This window comes from Carcharhinus amblyrhynchos, chromosome 14 (genome assembly GCF_965287045.1).
Source record: "Carcharhinus amblyrhynchos chromosome 14, sCarAmb.v2.hapA, whole genome shotgun sequence".
NCBI lineage: Eukaryota > Metazoa > Chordata > Chondrichthyes > Carcharhiniformes > Carcharhinidae > Carcharhinus > Carcharhinus amblyrhynchos.
The window spans coordinates 72847652-72870691 of NC_137337.1; the positions used below are offsets into that span (position 1 = coordinate 72847652).

Consider the following 23040-nt stretch of genomic DNA (forward strand, 5'->3'; position numbering starts at 1 on the left):
TATGAAGAAATATGTAATGTTGACACTGTGCAGTAGCGTATTCTGGACACCAGATCACTACTTGAACTAAAAATAGAAGAATGCCTCACTTTCTTCAGAAATATTGGGCTGTTAGCAAAACGCCATGGGCACTGTTCAAATACAATCTCCATGAATTCAGTTTTACTAGTGGTCCATTATTACCTTTCTCTTCAGAACACCAAAGTCTGTTTAAAATCCACAAAATCCCTACTCTGCAGAAGGAGGCCATTCAGCCCATCGAGTCTGCACTAACCACAATCCCACCCAGCCCCTATTCCCATAACCCTACTAACTCCTGACACTAACAGGCAATTTAGCATGGCCAATCCACCTAACCTGCACATCTTTGGACTGTGGGAGGAAACCGAAGCACCCGGAGGAAACCCAGGCAGACACAGGGAGAACATGCAAACTCCACACAGACAGTGACTCAAACCAGGAATTGAACCCAGGCTCCCCGGCACGGTGAGGCAGCAGTGCTAACCTCTGTGCTACCGTACCACCCCCACTGAATTTCCACTGAATGTTGTGTCACACTGTTGCAAAAGGGATTTTACTCAAATTTGAGGTGGCAATATTAAAAGAGAATTTACAAGGCAGTCAGAATGATAGAACTCAACACACAGGATATTCAGAGCTGAGGACGGCACGGTGGCTCACTGGTTAGCACTGCTGGCTCACAGCACCAGGGACCTGGGTTCAATTCCCGGCCTGGGTCACTGTCTGTGCGGAGTGTGCACATTCTCCCCGTGTCTGCGTGGGTTTCCTCCGGGTGCTCCGGTTTCTTCCCACAATCAGAAGATGTGCGGGTTTGGTGGAATGGCCATGCTAAATTCTCCTTTAGTGTCAGGGGTATTAGCAAGATAAATAGATCGGGGATAGAGCCTGTGTGGGATTGTTGTTGGTGAAGGCTCGATGGGCTGAATGGCCTCCTTCTGCACTGTAGGAATTCTATGAAAATTCAAATTTTATAACAATTCTGCAGCATTCAAAGTGTTAATGTGCAAAAAAAATCGCCTAACTTCACATGAAGTGTAAAGTAAAAGCTGCAATGGAAAATAGTTTGAATGGACTGGAATATAGTTGCCCCGTAGAAAATGGGTTATGTACCCTATTTCTGACATGATCAGTAGTAGAGAGTCAATGGTATTAAATGAGAGAAAGTTGCGTCAGTTGTCTGCTTACTCCCAGCAACAAACATCTACCAGTTTTAAGATTTGTAATGAAGATGGGAAACCTTTGGAGTAAATGAGAGAAACTAAAACACGCATGAAGACAATATTATGCTGAAACATTATTCAGGTCTAACAGGGCAGTGATCTAACAGGACAGTGCGAGATGTCAGCAGAGATCATCATTCATTTCTTAAGCGTCTTTCAAGATACAAAATCTAAACTGAGAAGATCACCTTTTGACAGCGTCGGCATATAACATAAATATGGCACAGTGGTTAGCACAGCTATCTCACAACCCCGGGGACCTGGAATCAATTCCAGCCTTGAGTGACTGTCTGCGTGGAGTCTGCACCTTCTTTCCCGTGTCTACGTGGTTTCCTCCGGGTGCTCCGGTTTCCTCCCCCAGTCCAGTTGGGTGGATTGGCAATGCTGAATTGTTCCTTAGTGTCCAAAGATGTGTAGGTTAGGAGGATTGGCCATTGAAAATTGCCTGTTAGTTTCCAAAGATGTGCAGTTAGGTGGAGTGGCCATGCCAAATTACATCTTGGTGTCCAAAGATGTATCAGTTAGGTGGACTGGCCATGGTAAATTGCCACTTACAGTCTCAAGATGTATCAGTTCGGTGGATTGGCCGTGGTAAATTGCCCCTTAGTGTCCAAAGAGGTGCAGGTTAGGTGGATTGGCCATGCTAAATTGCCCCTTAGTGTCCAAAGAGGTACAGGTTAGGTGGATTGGCCATGCCAAATTGCCCCTTAGCTTCCAAAGATGTGAAGGTTAGGTGGATTGGCCAATATAAATTACGTCTTGCTGTCCAAAGATGTGTAGGTTAGGTGGATTGGCCATACTAAATTACCTCTTGGTGTCCAAAGATGTGCAAGTTAGGTGGATTGGCTATGACCAGTGCACAAAGTTACAGGGGTAGGACAGGGAAGTGGGTCTAGGTCTTTCAGAGGACCAACGCAGACTCGAATGAATCCACTGTAGGGATTCTGTGGATATTACAGATGTCCTAACCTCAAGCTTTTTTAGTTGGTTTCCTAAATAGAGTAAGATGTACGTAGACATGCTGAGTTCAAAAGTTCTTAACTGGGCAACATGATAAACAAAGCACTTTTAGTGTGCTTGGTCAAAAGTATATTGAAAGCAATCTGAAGAAACTAATTACACAAACGTTGGGGGGGTGGGGGGGAGGTAAATCCCAGGAAATTGTCATGATACATAATTCACCGTGAAACCAATGGTGACAAACATTATCCAGAAGGGCTGCTCACATACAAAACAAATACTGAAAATAGCAGTCATGTCGAAACTGATCTACTGAATCATCCGTCAAACAAGAATCACAGCACAGGAACTGTACACGATTGCACGGTGGACAAGCCTAGTCCGAGAAGTGGTTGAGCCACGGAGCTGGGACTATAATACAACACCTACTGGAATCAACTGGAAGAATTAGTCCAACTCGAGAGAGATGCAGGATTCAGAAGAACATTTACGATGGCACAAAATAGCAGCAGGCAACCAGGGTCTTGAATTCTTGAGGCATGATTCAGACCACTGAACTGGATTGTGTCTTGCTACGTCTCTAGCACCAACAAGCTTTCTGTGAGTCATCCATCCTGTTGGTTTTGCTGTCTTCCTCCTCCAAATCAGCTATACCAAGTTCATCGGGGGTTGACAGTCGAAGCCCATCAAGTTCCTTCTTATGGGCCTGTAGCACTAGTTCTGTCAGTCTAGTAAACGACTGTGAAGGAAGAACACACCAGAAGACCGCAGGATTAGCAAAAGCAACAGGTCAACTTCAATTTCTAAACTGTTGAAGGCATACATGTAAAAACTAGACGCAGGAGTAGGCCATTCGGCCCTTCACGCCTGCTCTGCCATTCATCTTGATCACAGTCAGAAGTCTCACATCACCAGGTTTGAAGTCCAACAGGTTTACTTGGAATCACAAGCTTTCGGAGCGCTGTTCCTTCGTCAGGTGAGTGAAGAGGTAGATTTGACTCACCTGATGATGGAGCAGTGCTTCAAGAACTCATGATTCCAAATAAATCTGTTGGATTTTAACCTGGTGGTTGGAGACTTCTTACTGTGCCCACCTCAGTCCAATACCAGCGCCATTTTGATCATGGCTGATCATTGAATTCAAATCTTGATCTCGCCTTTCCCCCATATTCCTTGATCCTTTTGAACCTAAGATCTATACCTAATTTCTTCTTGAAATCACTCAATGCTTTGGCCTCAACTACTTTCTGTGGTAGTGAATTCCACACATCCATCACTCTCTGGGTGAAGGAATTTCTCCTCACTTCAGTTCTAAAAGGTTTAGTCCTTATCCTCAAACTATGACCCCTAGTTCCTGACTCTGTCACCATTGTACATGTGTATGTCGACTGTTTATGTTTATTTATTATTGCCACAAGTAGGTTTACCTTAACACCGCAATGAAGTTACTGTGAAAATCCCCTAGTTGACACACTCCGCTGCCTGTTCGGGTACACTGAGGGAGAATGTAGCATGGCCAATGCACCTAACCAGTATATCTTTTGGACTGTGGGAGGAAACCGGAGCACCTGGAGGAAACCCACGCAGACACGGGGAGAAAGTGCAGACTCCACACAGACAGTGACCCAAGCCAGGAATTGAACCCAGATCCCTGGCACCGTGAGGCAGCAGTGCTAACCACTGTGGTGTAACACTGTCCATTACACACAACAAAGAAAGTTACATTTCAACACTTAAGGAGTGAGCAGTGAAACAATTCTGTGCTGAAGCAACATCCGTTCTTGAAAAAATGCTTCATTCATGAGCACACAATCTCACACATGGTTTCATTGAAGGAAATCGGTGTAAAAAGGAATTGCCAATAGGATTTGTCAGTGGCAGTTAAATAATCTTTCTTGCCTGCCACGCACATGGATGGATTCATATCCTGACTAATGATTTTACAAGAAACTGGAGCGAACAAGAGGGGCCAAATGGCCTCTTTCTATGTTGTAAAGGTGATTAGATCTGTTATGGGCGCCGTTGTAATATCTAATCTTCCAGGGAAAGTCTCCAAGACAATTTAAATAATGAACAGTATAATTAATACATTAAAGAACAAAAATGTTTGCATTTTATATTCAATATTTGCACTTACGGTTGGATTTTCAATGTCTGTATTTAACAATTATATCAGGAACTTAACACATATGAGGAGAGATGCAAGTCAGTGGATGGTCAGCGACTTTTTCTCAGGGTAAAAATGTCAATTATTAACGGACATAGGTTTAAGGTAAAAGGGGGAAAGTTTAAAGGAGATGTAAGAATTTTTTACAGTTCGAAGGATGTGCTGGTTAGGTGCATTAGCCACGCTAAATTCTCCCTCAATGTGCCACACTTCCACAGGAGTGTGGCGACTAGGGGATTTTCACAGTAACTTCATTGCAGTGTTAATGTAAGCCTACTTGTGACAATAATAAATTAACTTAAACAGTTTGCATACACATACAATGGTGGGGAAGTCCAGAACTAGGGGTCATAGTTTGAGCATAATGAGTAAACCTTTTAAAAACTGAAGTGAGGAGAAATTTCTTCATCCAGACGGTGGTAAATGTGTGGAGTTCACTACCACAGAATGCAGTTGAGGCCAAAATGTTGTTTGATTTCAAGAAGAAATTAGATATAGCTCTTGGGGCTAAAGGGATCAAAGGATATGGGGGGAAGGAGGTGATCAGATCATTGACTTCGATGAACAGCCATGATCAAAATGAATGGCGGAGCAGGCTCGAGGGTGGTAAGTGCCTGGAATGTGCTGCCAGAGGAGGTGGTAGAAGCAGATACAATAGCAACGTTTAAGAGGCATCTTGACCAATACAGGAATAGGCCAGGAATAGAGGGATATGGACAGCCTAGAGGCAAAAGGTCATTAGTTTAAAAGGGCGACATGTGTCAGCACAGGCTAGGAGGGCTAAAATTCCTGTTCCTGCAATGTACTGTTCTTTGCTCTTTGGTACGACTTGCATTGGTTAAGAGAGAGCTTAGAGGATATTTTCAATGGGGCGTTTTAAATTTAATCTGTGTTTTGATAGGATGAAAAGGGGACACAGTGGTTAAGGAAAAGGGGTCACTAATTTAAGATGATCACTTAGACAAAAAGATTTGGAGAAATGTCTTTATGTAGAGGGTCGCTGAGGCACAGAATGCTTTTGTACAGCTTGAGGAAGATGCCTAGGTTATACAGCATGGGGGGGGGGCAAGGAATGGGGTGAAATTAACGTGGGATTACTATGGCATTTCTATATAAACTGTGTGTGTGCTTAGTGAGTCATTTAATTGTCTTAGCATATAGTCATCCTGTTTGTATATATTTGGCAGCGAGAAGCGAACTACATTGGGCCAAATGGCCTCTTGCATTGTGAATATTTACATTTTTGTGATTATAAGACTTTCACTGACCTCTTTAATGTTATAATTGGTGCAGGCACTTGTTTCAAAGAAGTCCATTCCATATTCCTTTGCAAGCTATGGAAGGATAGGAAAACATTAGATCAGGCGATGAATATGATATTAAACACATCCAGGCACATACTGCTCCTAAGAAGAATGAGACAACATAACGGAAGGTCATGCACTTTGTGCTCACTGATTTGAGTGTCTGAAATCTGTTGGGGAATCTGCTCAGACGCTGACTAACTCACACTGCACTAGTTAAAGACACTACAATGTTCAATTTTTAAAAGTGGCATCTCAGTCTTTTGGCTAAGATGCAAAGAAGATCAAGCCTTGGAGGAGAAGCTGCGCCTACTCCAATCAACTTGGATCATGTAGATCAAGCCCAAGACAGGAGGTGAGAGCCCTGTCTTGTCAGCTTGGATCAGGAATGTCCCAACTTGTTGTGACTCTGAATTGGACTTGATTTGATTGAATTGGAATAAAAACAAAAAAAAAGACACTAAAACAAATTTTGCACTCAATTGGATGCCAGTTAACAACACCAATTTTAATTTACAATGTTTAAACAACGTTTTTTTTAAACTTTCAGGTGGCACAGTGGTTAGCACTGCTGCCTCACAGCGCCAGAGACCCAGGTTCACTTTGGCCTCGGGTCACTGTCTGTGTGGAGTTTGCACATTCTCCCCATGTCTGAGTGGGTTTCCTCCGGGTGCTCTGGTTTCCTCCCACAGTCCAACGACGTGCAGGCTAGGTGGATTAGCCATGCTATAATGTATAGCGTTATGGGGATAGGGTGGGGGGGGTGGTGTGGAAAGGTCTAGGTAAGATGAGAGTGCGTGCATGAGCCAAATGGCCTTTGATGGGCCGAATGGCCTTTGCACTGTAGGCATTCTAGAAAATGTTTGTCTTTACTGGAGAAGTGAGTCCAAACTGAGGATGTGTAAGGATACCGAGTAATCCAGCACATTCTTAATTTGTGATCATCTGCTCTTGCTGCTTAGTGGGAGTATTAAAAATGGGTGTTGGTCATTCAGCCCATCAAGCTTACAATTCAATTAGATCTTGGTAGGTCTGTACCTCCACTCTATTTATCTGCTGTACCTCCATGTCCCTGGATATACTAATTGTTATGGATCTGCCTAGTATCAGCAGTAACAAGAATTTAACAAGTTATGAAAGGATGTGATTTGTCCAGTAACAGATAGCAATCTGCCTAGTGACAGCAGCAGCACACATTCAAATATGTGATTTTCCCAGTAACAAGATTAGCAGGCATCTAGATTGAACTAGGTGTAAATCACCCTGTTAGCAGGAAACAGCTTACCTGGATGACTGAGAGATCAGTGGAGATATATACATGCTAATTTCTAGAGACAAGGAATTTGAGAGGTGCAGACAACTAAATACAGGGAATGAAGAATCGAAGAGGAAAAATGGTATAGTTGCCAGCACCGTGTGAAGCAGAGAGATCAGTTCACATTTAACAGCCTGACACACCTGTCCACAACTCACAGCCAGGAGACTAGGCCTGCATTCTCAGTCAAGGCAGTGCAGAAACCTTTGTAAAGATAGCTTAAACATCTTCACTGGACCAGGAAGCCATGTTCCCCAGCTGGATCCTCAGTTGTATTGTGTGGTAACGATAAACTAGATTTGATTGATAGATTTAGTGAATGTGGATGTTGTTTGCCTCAGGGGAAGTCTTAAGGAGTTCAGAGATTGTAGATATATTTTGGAACGTGGGGTGATTTCTAATATAAACTGTGTGTGTGTTTAGTGAGTCATTGTCTCAGGCTCTGTTTGAATGCATTTGTCTTTTCTTTAACTTAATCATAGAAACAGAGAATCCCTACAATGCAGAGGAAGACCATTCACTCTAGTGAGTCCGCACTGACTCTCTGACAAGCATCCCACCCAGGCTCAATCCCTGTAACCCCAAATAATCACTCTGCTAATCCCAACCCATATAGCTTTCGATATTAGGGGCAATTTAGCATGGCCAATCAATGGCAGCACAGTGCTTAGCACTGCTGCATCTTAGTGCCAGGGATCCGGGTTCGATTCCTGTCTCGGGTCACTGTCTGTATGGAGTTTGCACATCCTTCCCGTGTCTGTGTGGGTTTCTTCAGTGCTCCGGTTTCCTCCCACACTCCAAAGATGTGCAGGTTAGGTGGAATGGCCATGTTAAATTGCCCCTTACTGTTAGGGGGACTAGCTAGGGTAAATGCCTGAAGTTATGGGGATAGGGCCTGGATGGGATTGTGGTTGGTGCAGGCTCAGTGGACTGAACAGCTTCCTTCTGCATTGTAGGGATTCTATGATTCTATGTACATAACCCACACATTTTTGGAGTGTGGGAGGAAACCAGAGCACCCAGAGAAAATCCACACAGGCGCAGGGAGAATGTGCAACCTTGATACAGACAGTCACCCAAGGCCAGAATCGAACCCGGATCCCTGGCGCTGTGAGGCTGCCAACGTGCCACCCTAACAAATTAATAAATTGTGTTTAATGATTGTGACACAATGACTGGACTGGTTAGTCTTTCTGGGGTTTCATGTGGCTTCTCACAGCAAAACTATACAGTACCACAAACCGGAATTTCAAGTTGCAACAGCCTTTGCAAATAACATCAGCTCGATTCATGGCATAACCTAAGAAAAATGACACTGTGCTGCTACACACACTGAAAAAGAGGCCCAGTTAGGGATCTCAGTCTTTGCTGGACCCTGCTCTGCACCAACACAGAAATCAGCAGCACCTACTCTGATAAATGTAGGGTAGGGGAATGGACAATTGGGGATGGGATAGCATTTACTCAACTCATGAAGTGTTGGGAATTGTCTCCACTGTATTTCAGCTCTTTTACTGGGCTTGTCCATGATCAGGGATTGCAAAACAACCAACCACAAAGAAAGAAAAAGAATCACTCATCATTTTAATTCTTCCTGGGGGTCAGTTAGCTCAGTTTTATTTCTCTTTAATCCTCCAAGTCATGTGGGTATTGTTGGCAAGGCCGGCATTCGTGAGCCATCCCTAATTGCCCTTGAACTGAATAGCTTGCAAGGTCACTCAGAGGACAGTTACAAGTCAACCACATTGCAATGGGGCTGCAATCAAATGTAGGCCAGACCAGGTAAGGATGGCAGATTTCCTTCCCTAAAGGACCTTCATGAGCCAGAAATGAATTCTCTCTTCCACCTTCTTCCATCAGGAAAAGGTACTAAAGTCTGTGATCACATACTAATCAACTCAAAAACAGCTTCTTCCCTGCTGCCATCAGGCTCTCAAATGGATTTACCATGTATTAAGCTGCTCTTTCTCCACACCCTAGCTATGACTGTAACTCTATGTTCTGCATCCTCTTCTTTCCTTCTCCCCTATGAACCCTATGAATGGTATGCTTTGTCTGGATAGCACATAAGGATCAATACTTTTCCCTGGTTCCCAAAACATGTGACCATAATCATAGAATCCCTACAGTGCATTAAGAAGCCCTTTGGCCATCGAGTCTGCATTGACAAGAACCCATCCAGGCCCTATCCCCATAACCCCACATACCTACACAGCTAATCCCCCTGACACTAAGGGGCAATTTGACACAGCCAATCCACCTGACCTGCACATCTTTGGACTACGGGAGGAAATTGGAGCACCCAGAGGAAACCCATGCAGACATGGGGAGAACATGCAGATTCCACACAGTGACCGAGGCTGGAATTGAACCCGGGTTCCTGGTATCGTGAGGCAGCAGTGCTAACTACTGTGGCACTGTGCTGCCCTTCGATAATAAATCAAATCAAAATCAAATCGCTCTTTGTTAATTGAATGAACTCTGCCAGCTACTGTAGTGGGATTTGAACCTCTGGGCAGCACGGTGGCACAGTGGTTAGCATCACTGCCTCACAACACCAGGGACCTGTGTTCGATTCAGGCCTCGTGTCACTGCCTGTGTGGAGTTTGCATGTTCTCCCCATGTCTGCATGGGTTTTCTCCGGGTGCTCCGGTTTCCTCCCACAGTCCAAAGATATGTGGATTAGATGGATTGGCTGTGCCAAATTGCCCCTTAGTGTCAGGGGGAACAGCAGGGTAAATGCGTGGGATTATAATGCAGACTTGATGGGCCAAATGGCCTCCTTCTGCACTGTAGGGATTCTATGATTGCCTGCGCAGTGAAGCAGTCAAGGCTACCTCATCGAATGTTTTCAAGGCAAAGATAGGTGGATTTTTGAATAGTAAAGTTAGGTCGATTGGCCATTGACCCTACTGTCAGGGGGATTAGCGGGGGAAATAAGGGTTGCAGGAATGGGGCCTAGGTCGGATTGTGGTTGGTACAGACTCGATGGGCCAAATGGCCCCCTTCCGCGCTGTAGGGATTCTGTAATCTGCTTCCCCAGAGCATCAGCCTGGGCCTCTGGATTACCAGTCCAGTGACATTACCACTACACCGCCACCTACCCCACTCCCCACCCCCAGCGCAGGTCTGATTCCTGCTCCAGCTGAGATAGACATAGACCCTCTCTCTCCTCATTTTGTCCTTGAGAGTGGAAGACAAAACAAAATTGCCAAGAAAAATTGTGGGGGATATCCGCAGACAAGGAGCTGCCTTCAGGCAGAACCCACAGAACGGGATGGAACATATGACCCTCAAAGCACTTACCTTGTGACCTTGCTCTGCACCCACTTGTCTTTTTTGTTCCTCGTCTACCTTGTTGGCTATGAGAATTTTCTGAACTCCGTCAGGTGCATACTGCCCAGGAAACAACACAATGGGAGCAATCCATTAAACACAGACAATGGATTCCTTATGTTCCAATATTTATTCAAAGATAAGACTATTCTTTGCTCTCCTACCTCATCAACATCGCTGGCCCATTTCATAATATGTTGAAAGGAGCGTTCGCTTGTAATATCATACACCAAAAAGATACCCTATAAATGAAGGGGAATAGATCAGATTTGTTACAGGTGTTAGTGGAAAATGAGTCACACCCACGGCGGTGACCGTATCATGTCCATAATTCACCTTAGCTGGCATGATCTTCGACTCTGGATAGCTGTAAGTTGCTAAGTGCCTTTAAGGTCACTGCTCGAGAACTGCAAATCCAGCTAAGTATACAGCTACTTATAAACAGAAAGTGGTTGTGACTGCAGACTCTGGCATATGCCTGGGTATAATGGTTTATATTGCCAGTGTGACACCACATGTGTGATGGGGCAGCACAATGGCACAGTGGTTAGCACTGCTGCCTCACAGTGCCAGAGACCCAGGTTCAATGCCAGCCTCGGGTCACTGTCTGTGTGGAGTTTGCATGTTCTCCCCGTGTGTGCTTGGGTATCTTCTGGGTGCTCCGGTTTCCCCACACACTCCAAAGATGTGCGGGTTATGTGAATTGGCTGTGTCAAATTGCCCCGTAGTGTCCCAAGATGTGTAGGTTAAGTGGATTGGCCTTGCTAAATTGCCTCTTAGTGTCAAAGATGTGGAGTTTAAGTGGATTGGCCATGCTAAATTGCCCCCTAGTGTCCAAGCATATGCAAGTTAGGTGGATTGACCATGCTAAATTCTCCCTCAGTGTCCAAAAATGTGCAGGTTAGGTTGCTTGGCCATACTTAATTAATCCATAGTGCAAAGGGGATTAGCAGGATAAATACATGGGATTACAGGAATAGGGCCCGGGTGGGATTGTTGTCGGTGCAAACTTGATGGGCCGAATGGCCTCCTTCTGCAATGTAGGGATTCTATGAGAAACAAAAACAACTTGTCATGTTTATGTCAAAAACACTAACCCACTAAACCATTCGCAGAAGTGTCCTTGCTTTAAATTACAATGAGTTTTAAATTCAGTTGTGCCATCTCACTATCCAAGGTGTCTTCTCAAAAAATACTTTTTACATGGGACGTGGGCATCTCTGGCAAGTCCAGTTGCCCATCCCTAATTGCCCCTGATCTGAGTGGTGTGCTATGCCATTTCAGAAGGCCTTTACGAGCTAACCACAGGGTAGCACAGTGGTACAGTGGTTAACACTGCTGCCTCACAGCGCCAGGGACCTGAGTTCAATTCTGGTTTCATGTAACTGTCTGCGTGGAGTTTGCACATTCTCCCCATGTCTTTGTGGGTTTCCTCCGGATACTCTTTTCTCTTCCAACAATCCGAAAGATACGCAGGTTAGATTGATTAGCAATGCTCAGTTGCGTCTTGGTATCCCAGGATGTGCAGGTTAGAGGGATTGGTGGGGTGAATGTGTGGGTTATGGTGTTCAGACCGGGGTGGGACTGTTGTCGGTGCAGACTTGATGGGCCAAATGGCCTCCTTCTGCACTGCAGAGTTTGTATGGCTTCCTTCTCCCCTTTGTACTCTATGAATGGTATGCTTTGTCTGTCTAGCACACAAGAAATAACACTTTTCACTGTATGTTAATGCATGTGACAATAATAAATCAAATCACATTATCATTTTCTGTGACTGGCTTTACACTCTAGATTTATTAACTGAGTTTAAGTTCCGCCAGCTACCACCGTGGGCTTTGAACCCATGTCCCCAGAGCATTAGCCTGAGGAGTACCACTCTAGTGACATTACTACTGTGCCACGCTCTCCCCTTCAAAACGCAGAGCATAACGTGGAGCTCACCTGCGCCCGCCGGTAGTACTGCTTTGTGATCGTCTGGTATCGCTCCTGTCCTGCAGTGTCCCTGAGAAAACAACGTAGACAGATTAAATAAACGTTAAAATCATAATTCCCATACTTGGAAAATACCTCAAAGTCAGTAAAAGGAAGGAGATAGTCATCGACTTCAGGAAGTGTAGTGGAGGATATGCCTGTCTACATCAACAGGAACGAAGTGGAAATTGTCAAGAGCTTTAAGTTTCCAGGTGTCCAGATCACCAACAATCTGTCCTGGTCCCTCCACACCAAAACTATAGTTAAGAAAGCCCACCAACACCTTTACTTTCTCAGGAAGCTCAGAAAATTTGGCTTGTCCACTATGACTCTCACCAAATTTTACAGATGTACCACGAAAGCATTCTTTCCAGATGTTTTACAGCTTGATAAAATGACTGTGAATGCTGGAATCTGAAACCAAAAGAGAAAATGTTGGAAAAATCTCATCAGGTCTGGCAGCGTCTGCAAGGAGAGAAAAGAGCTTCGACAAAGGGTCGTCTGGACTTGAAATGTCAGCTCTTTTCTCTCCTTACAGATGCTGCCAGACCTGCTGAGATTTTCCAGTATTTTCTCTTCAAATTTTACAGTTTGGTATGGCTCCTGCTCTGACCAAGACCAGAATAACTTGAAGTAGGAGACCATGTCATAAGTTTTAATATTGTGATGGGGAGGAGGGAAGGAATTTACTGTCGCATACAGTCCTGGATAGAAACAAGGACAATATTACTCCAAAGTTAATCATTTGCAAACTTCTTCCATCGGGGAAAAGGTGCAAAAGTCTGAGGTCACGTACCAACCGACTCAAGGACAGCTTCTTCCCTGCTGTCATCAAATTGTTGAATGGTCCAACTTATATTAAGCTGCTTTTTCTCTTCACCCTACCTGCCTGGTACGGCTCCTGCGCTGACCAAGACTGCAAGAAATTACAAAGGGTTGTGAACACAGCCCAGTCCCAATACGCAAACCAGCCTCCCATACATTGACTCTTTTTTTAATACAGTCGTGGGACATCAGTGTCGCTGGCTGGCCAGCATTTATTGCCCCTCCTTAGTTGTCCTTGAGAAGGTGGTGGTAAACCGCCTTCTTGAGTTGCTGCAGTCCACGTGCTGTGCGTTGACCCACAGTGCCGCTAGGGAGGGAATTCCAGGATTTTGACCCCAGGGGCCTAAGTGATATATTTCCAAGTCAGGACAGTGAGTGGCTTGGAGGGGAACTTGCAGGTGATGGTGTTCCCATGTATCTGCTGCCCTTGTCCTCCTAGATGAAAGTGGTCTAAGGTGAGTTTAGAAGGTACTATCTACAGATCTTTGGTGAATTGCAGCAATGCATCTTGTGGATAGTACACACTGCTGCTACTGACCATGGGTGCTGGAGGGAGTGAATATTTGTAGATGTGGTGCCAATCAATAGTCTACATTTCTAGTTGCCTCAGAAATGCAGCCAGCATAATCAAAAACCCAACGCTTCCTGGACATACTCTCTTCCACTTTCTTCCACTGGGAAAAAGTTACAAATGTCTGAGAACACATACCAACTAATTCAAGAATAGCTTCTTCTCTGCCACCATCAGATTTTTCAATGGACCTACTTTATATTAAGTTGGTCTTTCTCTTCACCCTAGCTATGACTGTAACACTCTTACAAGGCTGCTACCGGGACTTGATGGTTTGAGTTATAATGAGAGGCTGGATAGACTGGGACTTTTTTTCCTGGAGTGTGGGAGGCTTAGGGGTGATCTTACAGAGGTCTATAATATAAATGAGGGGCATAGATTAGGTAGATAGTCAACATCTTTTCCCAAAGGTAGAGGAGTGTAAAACTAGACGGCATAGGCTTAAGGTGAGAGGAGAGAGATACAAAGGGATCCAGAGGGGCAATTTTTTCACATGGAGGGTGATGCATGTTTGGAATGAGCTGCCAGAGACAGTAGTAGAGGCGGGTACAATTTTCTCTTTTAAAAAGCATTTAGACAGTTGCATGGGTAAGACGGGTATAGAGGGATATGGACCAAACGCGTGCAACTGGGACTAGTTTAGTGGTTAAAGCAAAAAGGGCAGCATGGACAGGTGGGGCCGAAGGGCCTGTTTCCATGCTGTAAACCTCTATGATTCTATGACTATATTCTGCATCCTCTCTCCTTCTCCCTATGCACTCTATGAACGGTATGCTTTTTCTGTATAGCAAGCAAGAAACAATACTTCTCACTGTATCCGAATATATGTGACAATAATAAATCAAGTATTCTGAGGATCTGCATATTACTCCATAATCAATTCCTGTCATTCTCCTTATCAAACTCACCTTACAATCATAGAATCCTACAGCGCAGAAGGAGGCCATTTGGCCCATCGAGTCTGTACCAACGACAATTCCTCCCAGGCCCTATTCCTGTAACCACACACATTTATCCTGCTAATCCCTCTGACACTAGGGTCAATTTAAGCATGGCCCAATGCACCTAACCAGCACATCTTTCAGACTGTGGGAGGAAACCGGAGCAAACCTATGTGGACATGGGGAGAATGCGCAAACTCATTCTCCCAAGCCGGGAATCGAACCCGGGTCCTAGGCACTGTGAGGCAGTAGTGCTAACTACTGTGCCACCTTGAGAAGGAAAGGAATGCTTGAAATGTTGTGCTATGGATTATAGAGAATGAAGACTGGATTATAGTTGAGTTTTCTTCATGAGAGAGAATATTCAGCAAACCATTCTGGATTTTATATTGAGGAAAGAGAGAAGGGCCACTAGGTCTCTGCCTATCACTCTGATTGCAAGATCTACAAATATTAATCAATGACAAATTCTTCCTAACATGGCTTTGCTATTCTATGTTTCCAAAACAAACAATAAAAGGTTGCCCGTGAAGATTTTCTTGGCGTCTGTTCTGAATGTTCTGGCTGCTGCCAATTAATCGTTTAAGCTGCAAAGTCATTCTAACCTTAGACAGGGCTGCTCAGGAAATGGGAAGGGTTATAGGCAGGGAATTCTACCATGTTGCCGGTGGCACACGGTCCACTCGCCTGCCAGTCTCGAGTCATTGTTGGTGTGGAGTCTGCACATTCTCCCCGTGTCTGAGTGGGTTTCCTCCGGGTGCTCCAGTTTCCTCCCACACTTCAAAGATGTGCGGGTTAGTTTGATTTGCCATGCTAAATTTCTAGGGTAGCACAGTGGTTAGCACCACTGCCTCACAATGCCAGAGACCTGGGTTCAATTCCGGCCTTGGGTCGCCGTCTGTGTGGAGTTTGCACGTCCTCCCCGTGTCTGCGTGGGTTTCCTCTGGTGCTCCAGTTTCTCCCACAGTACAAAGGTGTGCGGGTTAGGTGGATTGGCCATACTGAATTACCCTTCAGTGTCAGCAGTATTAATTATTATTATTCTCGTGAGACATGGGGCTATGGGGATAAAGCCCAAGTGGGACTTTTGTCTGTACAGGCTCAATGGGCTGAATGGCCTCCTTCTATAAAGTAGGGATTCTATAAAGTACGACACTTAAATAGAGGAAGGGGAAGCCAGGTGATAGCAACCGCTAGTTCCAGAGGAAAGTCACTGGTTTGCGAATTGAAGGTGTTGGCACAGTACCTATCAACATTTGCAGACGTCATTCGTGAGGCTGGGACATTGCATGTGCTGCAAAAATTAGGGCTTGGTCCAGGGATGGTGAAGGTGGATATATGATATTGCTGGGGTGCCTGTGGATGGTTGGCGGGATGGGGGGGTGGGGGGGAGCGGGGGGTGGGCCGGGGGGGGGGGGTGCAGTTGCTGGTGGATGGTGGGTGGGAGGGGGGCAGGAAGGAGGGGGGGTGGGGGGGGTGTGGGAGGTTGCTGGTGGATGGTGGGTGGGAGGGGGGATGAGCCGGTTTGTGGTGAAGGGGGTGGAGCGTGTGGCTGAGGGAGAGGGGCGGTGCAAGCAAGAGTGTCAGCGGAAATGATTCACCTTCTCCTCCAAAGAGGTATCACTTCCAATCAGCTGCCAGTATCCTCAGGCCCCGCGGGAGGGTGGGGGGGGGAGGGGGGTGGGGGGGTGGGGTTGCAGGTTCAGTCAGCAGCTGCCACCCTCAGAAACAGATTTATTTGGCCATCCCAGCTCCTGGGAATGGGACGATAGCCTTTTCCCTGTCTTGGATCTGTTGAGCACAGCTGGAGGGAGGTTGGAGGCAGACTGCAATCCTATATCACGCCCAATCACAGCTGATTGAGTTTGGGGCGGAGGGGGTGATGGGTGTTGGTTGAAGGGTGTGATTAAGGTTCAATCTCTTATTTCTGTCTTTGACAGGGGTTGAGGGAAGCTACAGAAGGATGATAAGCAAAGGCAGTGGTGAACTGTTGTCTCGAGTCCAATGGACTGAACGGTTGTCAAGATTACAGCATTCACCCAGTCAGCACGGAGGCCCCACGCAACATTGAAAGTGCTCATCACGTTTTATGGGTGTCACTCTAGCTTGCAAAACCATCCTGCTATTCTTTAAACACCTTGGGCTGCGGAATGACTTTAACGGGACCCATGATATGGAGCCCTTAGAATTCGAGCTCCCTGACTAAGGCAGTATTGGATTGTCCAATCAGGGACCCCTGCCTGTGTACATAATGTGGAGTCTCAGGGTACTGGCACTCTGGGTTGATACTCTGTACGAGGCAGTGTCTGGCTGTTGCTGACTGTAGTAAGTCCTTGGAGACGGACGTCCCTTCACCAAAATTCCTTTACTTACAAGATCCAACAGAATGCTGTCAGTGCGCAGTCTACATTCAGAGTGCCAGAGAAAGTGACACTCCTGTTTAAATACAGAGCATGGGGCTCCCTCAATTTGGCCCCTAATCAAGGAATTCATTTTTAGCCAGGCCAACCTCAATTCCCTGATTAAAACCATTACACCCACTATGTAATTAAATCTAAATTTGGTGAAGTGACACCGGCCTGGGAAGAGTTATTCCAAGCTGCTGCATTTTGTCCATGGAAAAAATTTAATGCATGGTTATGTGGCAGCCAGGGCATCAATAACCTCTCTTACGCAGAGACACTCTGCCAATACATTGATGTTCCTGATTTGCCACTGAACCGCTGGAAAGGCAAAACAAACTTAAGGCAGCTTCAATGCCAGTGCCCTATTTGCACTGGAAATGGGTTGTGGGCACTTCTTAAAGTTTATTTATCAGTGTCACAAGTAGGCTTACATTAACACTGCAATGAAGTTACTGTGAAAGTCCCTGAGTCACCTGTTCAGGTACACTGAGGGAGAATTTAGCACGGCCCATGCGCCTAACCAGCACATCTTTCAGACTGTGGGAGGAAACCGGAGCACCCGGGGGGGAAACCCACGCAGACACGGGGAGAATGTGCCAACTCTGCGCAGACAGCGACCCAAGCCGGGAATCGAACCGGGGTCCCCGGTGCAGCGAGGCAGCAGTGCTAACCACTGTGCCTGCCCCACCACCTTTCTGATAGATTATAGCTTCCAAAGGCATTGGTCTTGTGTGAGGTCCAAATCAGTCTCCTGTGGTCACAAGTACATTTGACAAGGTAACAGTGGACAAGGTGTCTGTCTAGGTTTCAGAAATGTAATCATACTGAGCATACAACATGACTATCTGGCTTGCCACAGTCACATGACTGTGCCATGAGGCTGCCCCTGGAGGCAGACATCTTAAGACCAGTTCAATAACACCTCTGACTGAAGCAGGTGCTGAAGAAGACTGCCGTTCTTACACTTAGAACAACGTCTGCCTCTTATGATGGTTCCTCATTTCTACACCGGCCAATAATTATTCTGAGCCTTCTTGCTCCCCCTACTCTTCCACCAAATACTAATCGTGCACTGGGATTATAAATGTATATCCATTTTGCAAGTTGAGATGTTGGGAGATTCTCTTGTCTCACAGTCTCTTGGTCTACAATAATAATAAGCCTTTACGTTTTGCTCATCACTTTGGCAAGAAATAAAATTTCTTTCAAATACTGATACAGATACACTGCTGCAAATCCAGTTTTGGTGTTTGCTATCACCTAACCTTACGTCAAACATGGAAACATAGAAACTAGAAGCAGGGGTAGGCCATTGGGCCCTTTGAACCTGCTCTACCATTCATTTTGATCATGGCTGATCTTCGAATTGAATATCTTGATTCCCCTCTTCCCCCCCTATCCCTTGATCCCTTGAGCCCCAAGAGCTATATCTAATTTCTTTTTGAAATCACACAACGTTTTGGTCGCAGCTACTTTCTGTGGGAGTGAATTCCACACATTCACCACCCTCTGGGTGAAGAAATTTCTCCTCACCTCAGTCCTCACCCCTTATCCTCAAACTGCTGGACTCCCTCATCATCAGGAACATTCTTTCTGAATCTACCTTGTCTAATCCTATTATAATTTTATAAATTTCTATGAGATCCCCTCTCACGCTTCTAAACTCCAGTGAACATCATCCTAACCGACTTAGTCTCTCCTCATATGACAGACCCGCCATCCCAGGAATCAGCCTGGTAAACCTTTACGAATGGGAGTTGAATGCTGACAAAGCCCACATCCCATGAAAGAATTTTTTAAAATGATGTTAATCCCTTGTACGGCACTGGTCAGGCCTCAGCTAGAGAGTGGTGTTCCAATCTGGACACCATGCTTTAGGAAAAACACTAAGTCCTTAGGGAAGGGTACAGCAATTTCGCACAGCGATACCAGGAATCAAGAAATTGAATGGGATGGAGAGGCTGGAGAAGCTTGGGATGTTCTTCAAGCACAGAAGGTCGACAGCAGAGGTGTTCAAAATCATGTGTTTATTTTTTAATCACTTATGGAACACGGGCATCGCTGGCCAGTATTTATTGCCCATTCCTAGTTGCCCGAGGACAGTCAACCACATTGCTGTGGCTCTGGAGTCACATGTAGGCCAGACCAGGTAAGGAGGGCAGATTTCCTCCCCTAAAGGACATTAGTGATCCAGGCGAATTTTCCCAACAATCAACAGTGGTTTCATGGCCATCAGTAGGCTCTTAATTCCAGATTCTTTTCCTTAATTGAATTCAAGTTCCACCATCTGCCGAGACAGGGTTTAAATCCAAGTCCCCTGAACACAAGTTTCTGGATTAAAAATCGTGCGATAACACCACTAGGCCATCGCCCCCCTGTGTAACACAGTCCAAGACAGGGAAGGGAATATTATTCAGTGGTTAGTCCTCTTTACATCACATTGTGGGCAGTACTGTTTCCCAATCCGCATTAACCCTTGCTATGCCAGATACCCTTACACTACACGCACCACAAAGATGTGCCGCACTTAAAATCCTGATGATTCAGTCGAACCTAAAAGCTAACTGGAGAGCTGGGAGCCAGTTTGTACTTTTTAGTGCAAGTCTGGGTGGAGTTTTACTGGGACGCCCACCCGAGGTTCGTATGATCCTGCCCAATGTCAACAGAGAATGCTGTTCTCTCAGCCTTACCCCCTCCCGGAATCCGGGGGCGTGCCAGTAAAATTCCGGCCTCTGCTACTTACCGTTAAGAATTGGCAAAACTTTAGCCAATGTTTCAACAGAATTCCATTTTCAAGCGACAAGCTTACATCAACATTTAAGAAATAGTAAATGTGCAGGCCTCACTGATGTTACTTACAACTCTTAGAATTAAAATGTATATATGAGGAAAGAACAAAGAAAATTACAGCACAGGAACAGGCCCTTCGGCCCTCCAAGCCTGCACTGACCATTCTACCTGACCTAACTAAAGCTCACTACTCTCCTGGGGACCATATCCCTCTATTCCCATCCTATTCATGTATTTGTCAAAATGCCTTTTAAAAGTCACTTCCACTACCTCCCCCAGCAGCGAGTTCCAGGCACCACTCTGTGTAAAAGACTTGCCTCGTACCTCTCCTTTAAACCTTGCCCCTCGCACCGTAAACCCCCAAGTAATTGACTCTTCCACCCTGGAAAAAAACTTCTGACTATCCACTCTATCTATGCCTCTTGTAATCTTGTAGACTTGTATCAGGTCTCCCCTCAACCTCTGTCACTCCAGTGAGAACAAACTAAGTTTCTCCAACTTCTCCTCATAGCTAATGCCCTCCATATCCAACAACGTCCCGGTAAATCTTTTCTGCACCCTCTTCACAGTCTCCACATCCTTCTGGTAGTGTGGCAACCAGAATTGAACACTATATTCCAAAGTGCGGCCTAACTAAGGTTCTATAAAGAACAAAGAACAAAGAAAATTACAGCACAGGAACAGGCCCTTCAGCCCTCCAGCCTGCACCGACCATGTTGCCCGACTTAACTAAAACCCCCTATCCTTCTGGGGACCGTATCTCTATTCCCATCCTATTCATGTATTTGTCCAGATGCCCCTTAAAAGTCATCATTGTATCTGTTTCCACTACCTCCCCAGCAGCGAGTTCCAGGCACCCTCCATCTTCTGTGTAAAAAACCTTGCCTTGTATATCTCCTTTAAAACTTGCCTCTCACACCTTAACCCTATGCCCCTTAGTAACTGACTCTTCCACCCTGGGAAAAAGCATCTGACTCTCCACTCTGTCCATGCCCCTCTAATCTTGTAGACTTCTATCAAGTCGCACCTCAACCTCCATCTTTCCAGTGAGAACAAACCAAGTTTCTCCAACCTCCCCTCATAGCTAATGCTTTCCATACCAGGCAACATCCTGGTAAATTTTTTCTGTACCCTCTCCAAAGCCTCCATATCCTTCTGGTAGTGTGGCGACCAGAATTGAACACTATATTCCAAGTGCAGCTAACTAAGGTTCTAAAAAGCTGCAACATGACTTGCCAATTTTTAAACTCAATGCCCTGGCCAATGAAAATAAGCATGCTGTGTGCCTTCTTGACTACCTTCTCCACCTGCATTGCCACTTTCAGTGACCCGTGGGCCTGTACACCCAGATCCTTCTGCTTATCAATACTCTTAAAGGTTCTGCCATTTATTGTGTATTTCCTATCTGTGTTAGACCTGCCTTGAAGCACAATCAATGTCTTTGCTGCAACCCTATCTGCAGTTGTAGGTGTGTCTAAACAGAAGTCCTGATGGGACTAGACAGGCTAGGTGCAGGAGGAATGTTCTTGATGCTGGGGAAGTCTAGGACTAGGGGGTCACAGTCTTAAGAATAAGGAATGAGCCATTCAGGACTGAGATGAGGAAGAGTTTCTTTGTTCAGAGAGTTGTGAACCTGTGGAATTCTCTACCACGGAAAGCTGTTGGGGGCCAGTTTGTTAGATGTATTCAAGAGGGAGCTGGGTGTGGCTAAAGGGGGTCAAGGGGCACGGAGAGAAAGTGGGAGCAGGATACTGAAATTGCATGATCAGCCATGAATGATGGTGCAGGCTCGAAGGGCCAAATGGCCTACTCCTGCACCTGTGTTTCTAAAGCAAGCGCCTTCTTTGCCTGCCTGCACCCCAGAAACTGGTGCAGCAGAACACAGATGGAAATCAGCTCCGTGAAAAACCAACAGAAACAAACGTGTCCACAGCGTCGGCTACTGCAAGAGTTATTTGGGGCCCGGTCTTCGTCTGAGCCTCGCTGTCACATAACATCTGTGTTCGACTGAAGGAAGCTTTATTTGACAACTGGCACTTTGGCTTTGATCAAATGCTCTGGCATTTAATTCACACAGGAGCCATCCAGGGCTTACTCAGCTCCTGACAAACAAAATATTGCTGAGATTAATCACACTTTCCAACTGTTCAATATTAAATGGCCGCTTGATTTCCATTTCAGTCAATTAGCATCCCCAGAAATGAGCCCCTGGTAATGTTTTCTGCTAATCATTTTGAGGCCTTCACGAAAACACAGGCTCACTTTCCAAGTGCAATTTCGAAGGTAGCAATTGAAGTGCAGAGATGTGGCACCTCAGGGTCCTGTTTGACTCTGTTTCCTCCCTCCCAGCTGTTCCATTTACCAGACTCATGCTTCCTCCGTCCCCAAATTCTTTCTGGTTGTATCACAGCTTGGTATGGGCTCCTGCTCTTCTGCAAGAAACTACAATAAGTCGTGAATGGAGCCCAACCCTTCACTCAAACCAACCTCCCATCCATTGACTCTATCTACACTTCCCGCTGCCTCGGGAAAAGCAGCCAGCATAAACAAGGACCCCACACGCCCCAGACATTCTCTCTTCCACCTTCTTCTGTCGGGAAAAAAAATACAAAAATCTGAGGCCAAATATCAACCGATTCAAGAACAGCTTCTTCCCTGTTCCATCAGACGTTTGAATGGATCTACTTCACCCTAGCTATGACTGTAACACTACGTTCTGCACTCTCTCCTTTCCTTCTCTATGAACGGTATGCTTTGTCTGTATAGCATGCAAGAAACAATACTTCTCACTGTATACCAACACATGTGCCAAGAACAAATCAAATCAAATTCACCTCTTCCGATCCAATGGCTGCCAAAATCCTTCGTCGCCTTGCTTCATTTCTCCATGTTCCCACAGCCAGCCTCACCTCTCCACAACTCACAACTCCTCAAGAATTCCATGGCCTGTGTTCTCCCCACATTCTTATCACCCCATCCCCCCCCCCCCACCCCATTCTTCTCAAGTTTCATCTGTTCCTCCAGTCCAGTGAATTCATTTCCAGAGCTTCGCCGTCTCTTTCATCCCTCTTCATGACTTTAACACAACTCGGGGATGCACAGTGATTAGCGCTGCTGTCTCACAGCACCAGAGACCCGGGTTCAATTCCAGCCTCGTTAGTGTGAAGGTTGCATGTTTACCCTCCTCTCTGTGTGAGTTTCCTCCGGTTTCCCC

At 45.6% G+C, this 23040-nt stretch overlaps 1 protein-coding gene across 1 annotated transcript in view; it reads right to left on the reverse strand.

Annotated features, from left to right (window-relative positions):
• Positions 1-820: 820 nt before the first annotated feature.
• rab15 (RAB15, member RAS oncogene family) overlaps positions 821-23040 on the reverse strand; it is a 134730-nt gene continuing 112510 nt past the window's right edge. The window contains exons 3-7 of the mRNA XM_080202063.1: positions 12265-12325; positions 10488-10565; positions 10294-10383; positions 5637-5702; positions 821-2940 (exon numbers count right to left, since the gene is read on the reverse strand). Coding sequence (XP_080058189.1) covers positions 2782-2940; positions 5637-5702; positions 10294-10383; positions 10488-10565; positions 12265-12325 — 454 coding nt within the window. The 3' untranslated portion in view covers positions 821-2781. The remainder of the gene's footprint in view (positions 2941-5636; positions 5703-10293; positions 10384-10487; positions 10566-12264; positions 12326-23040) is intronic.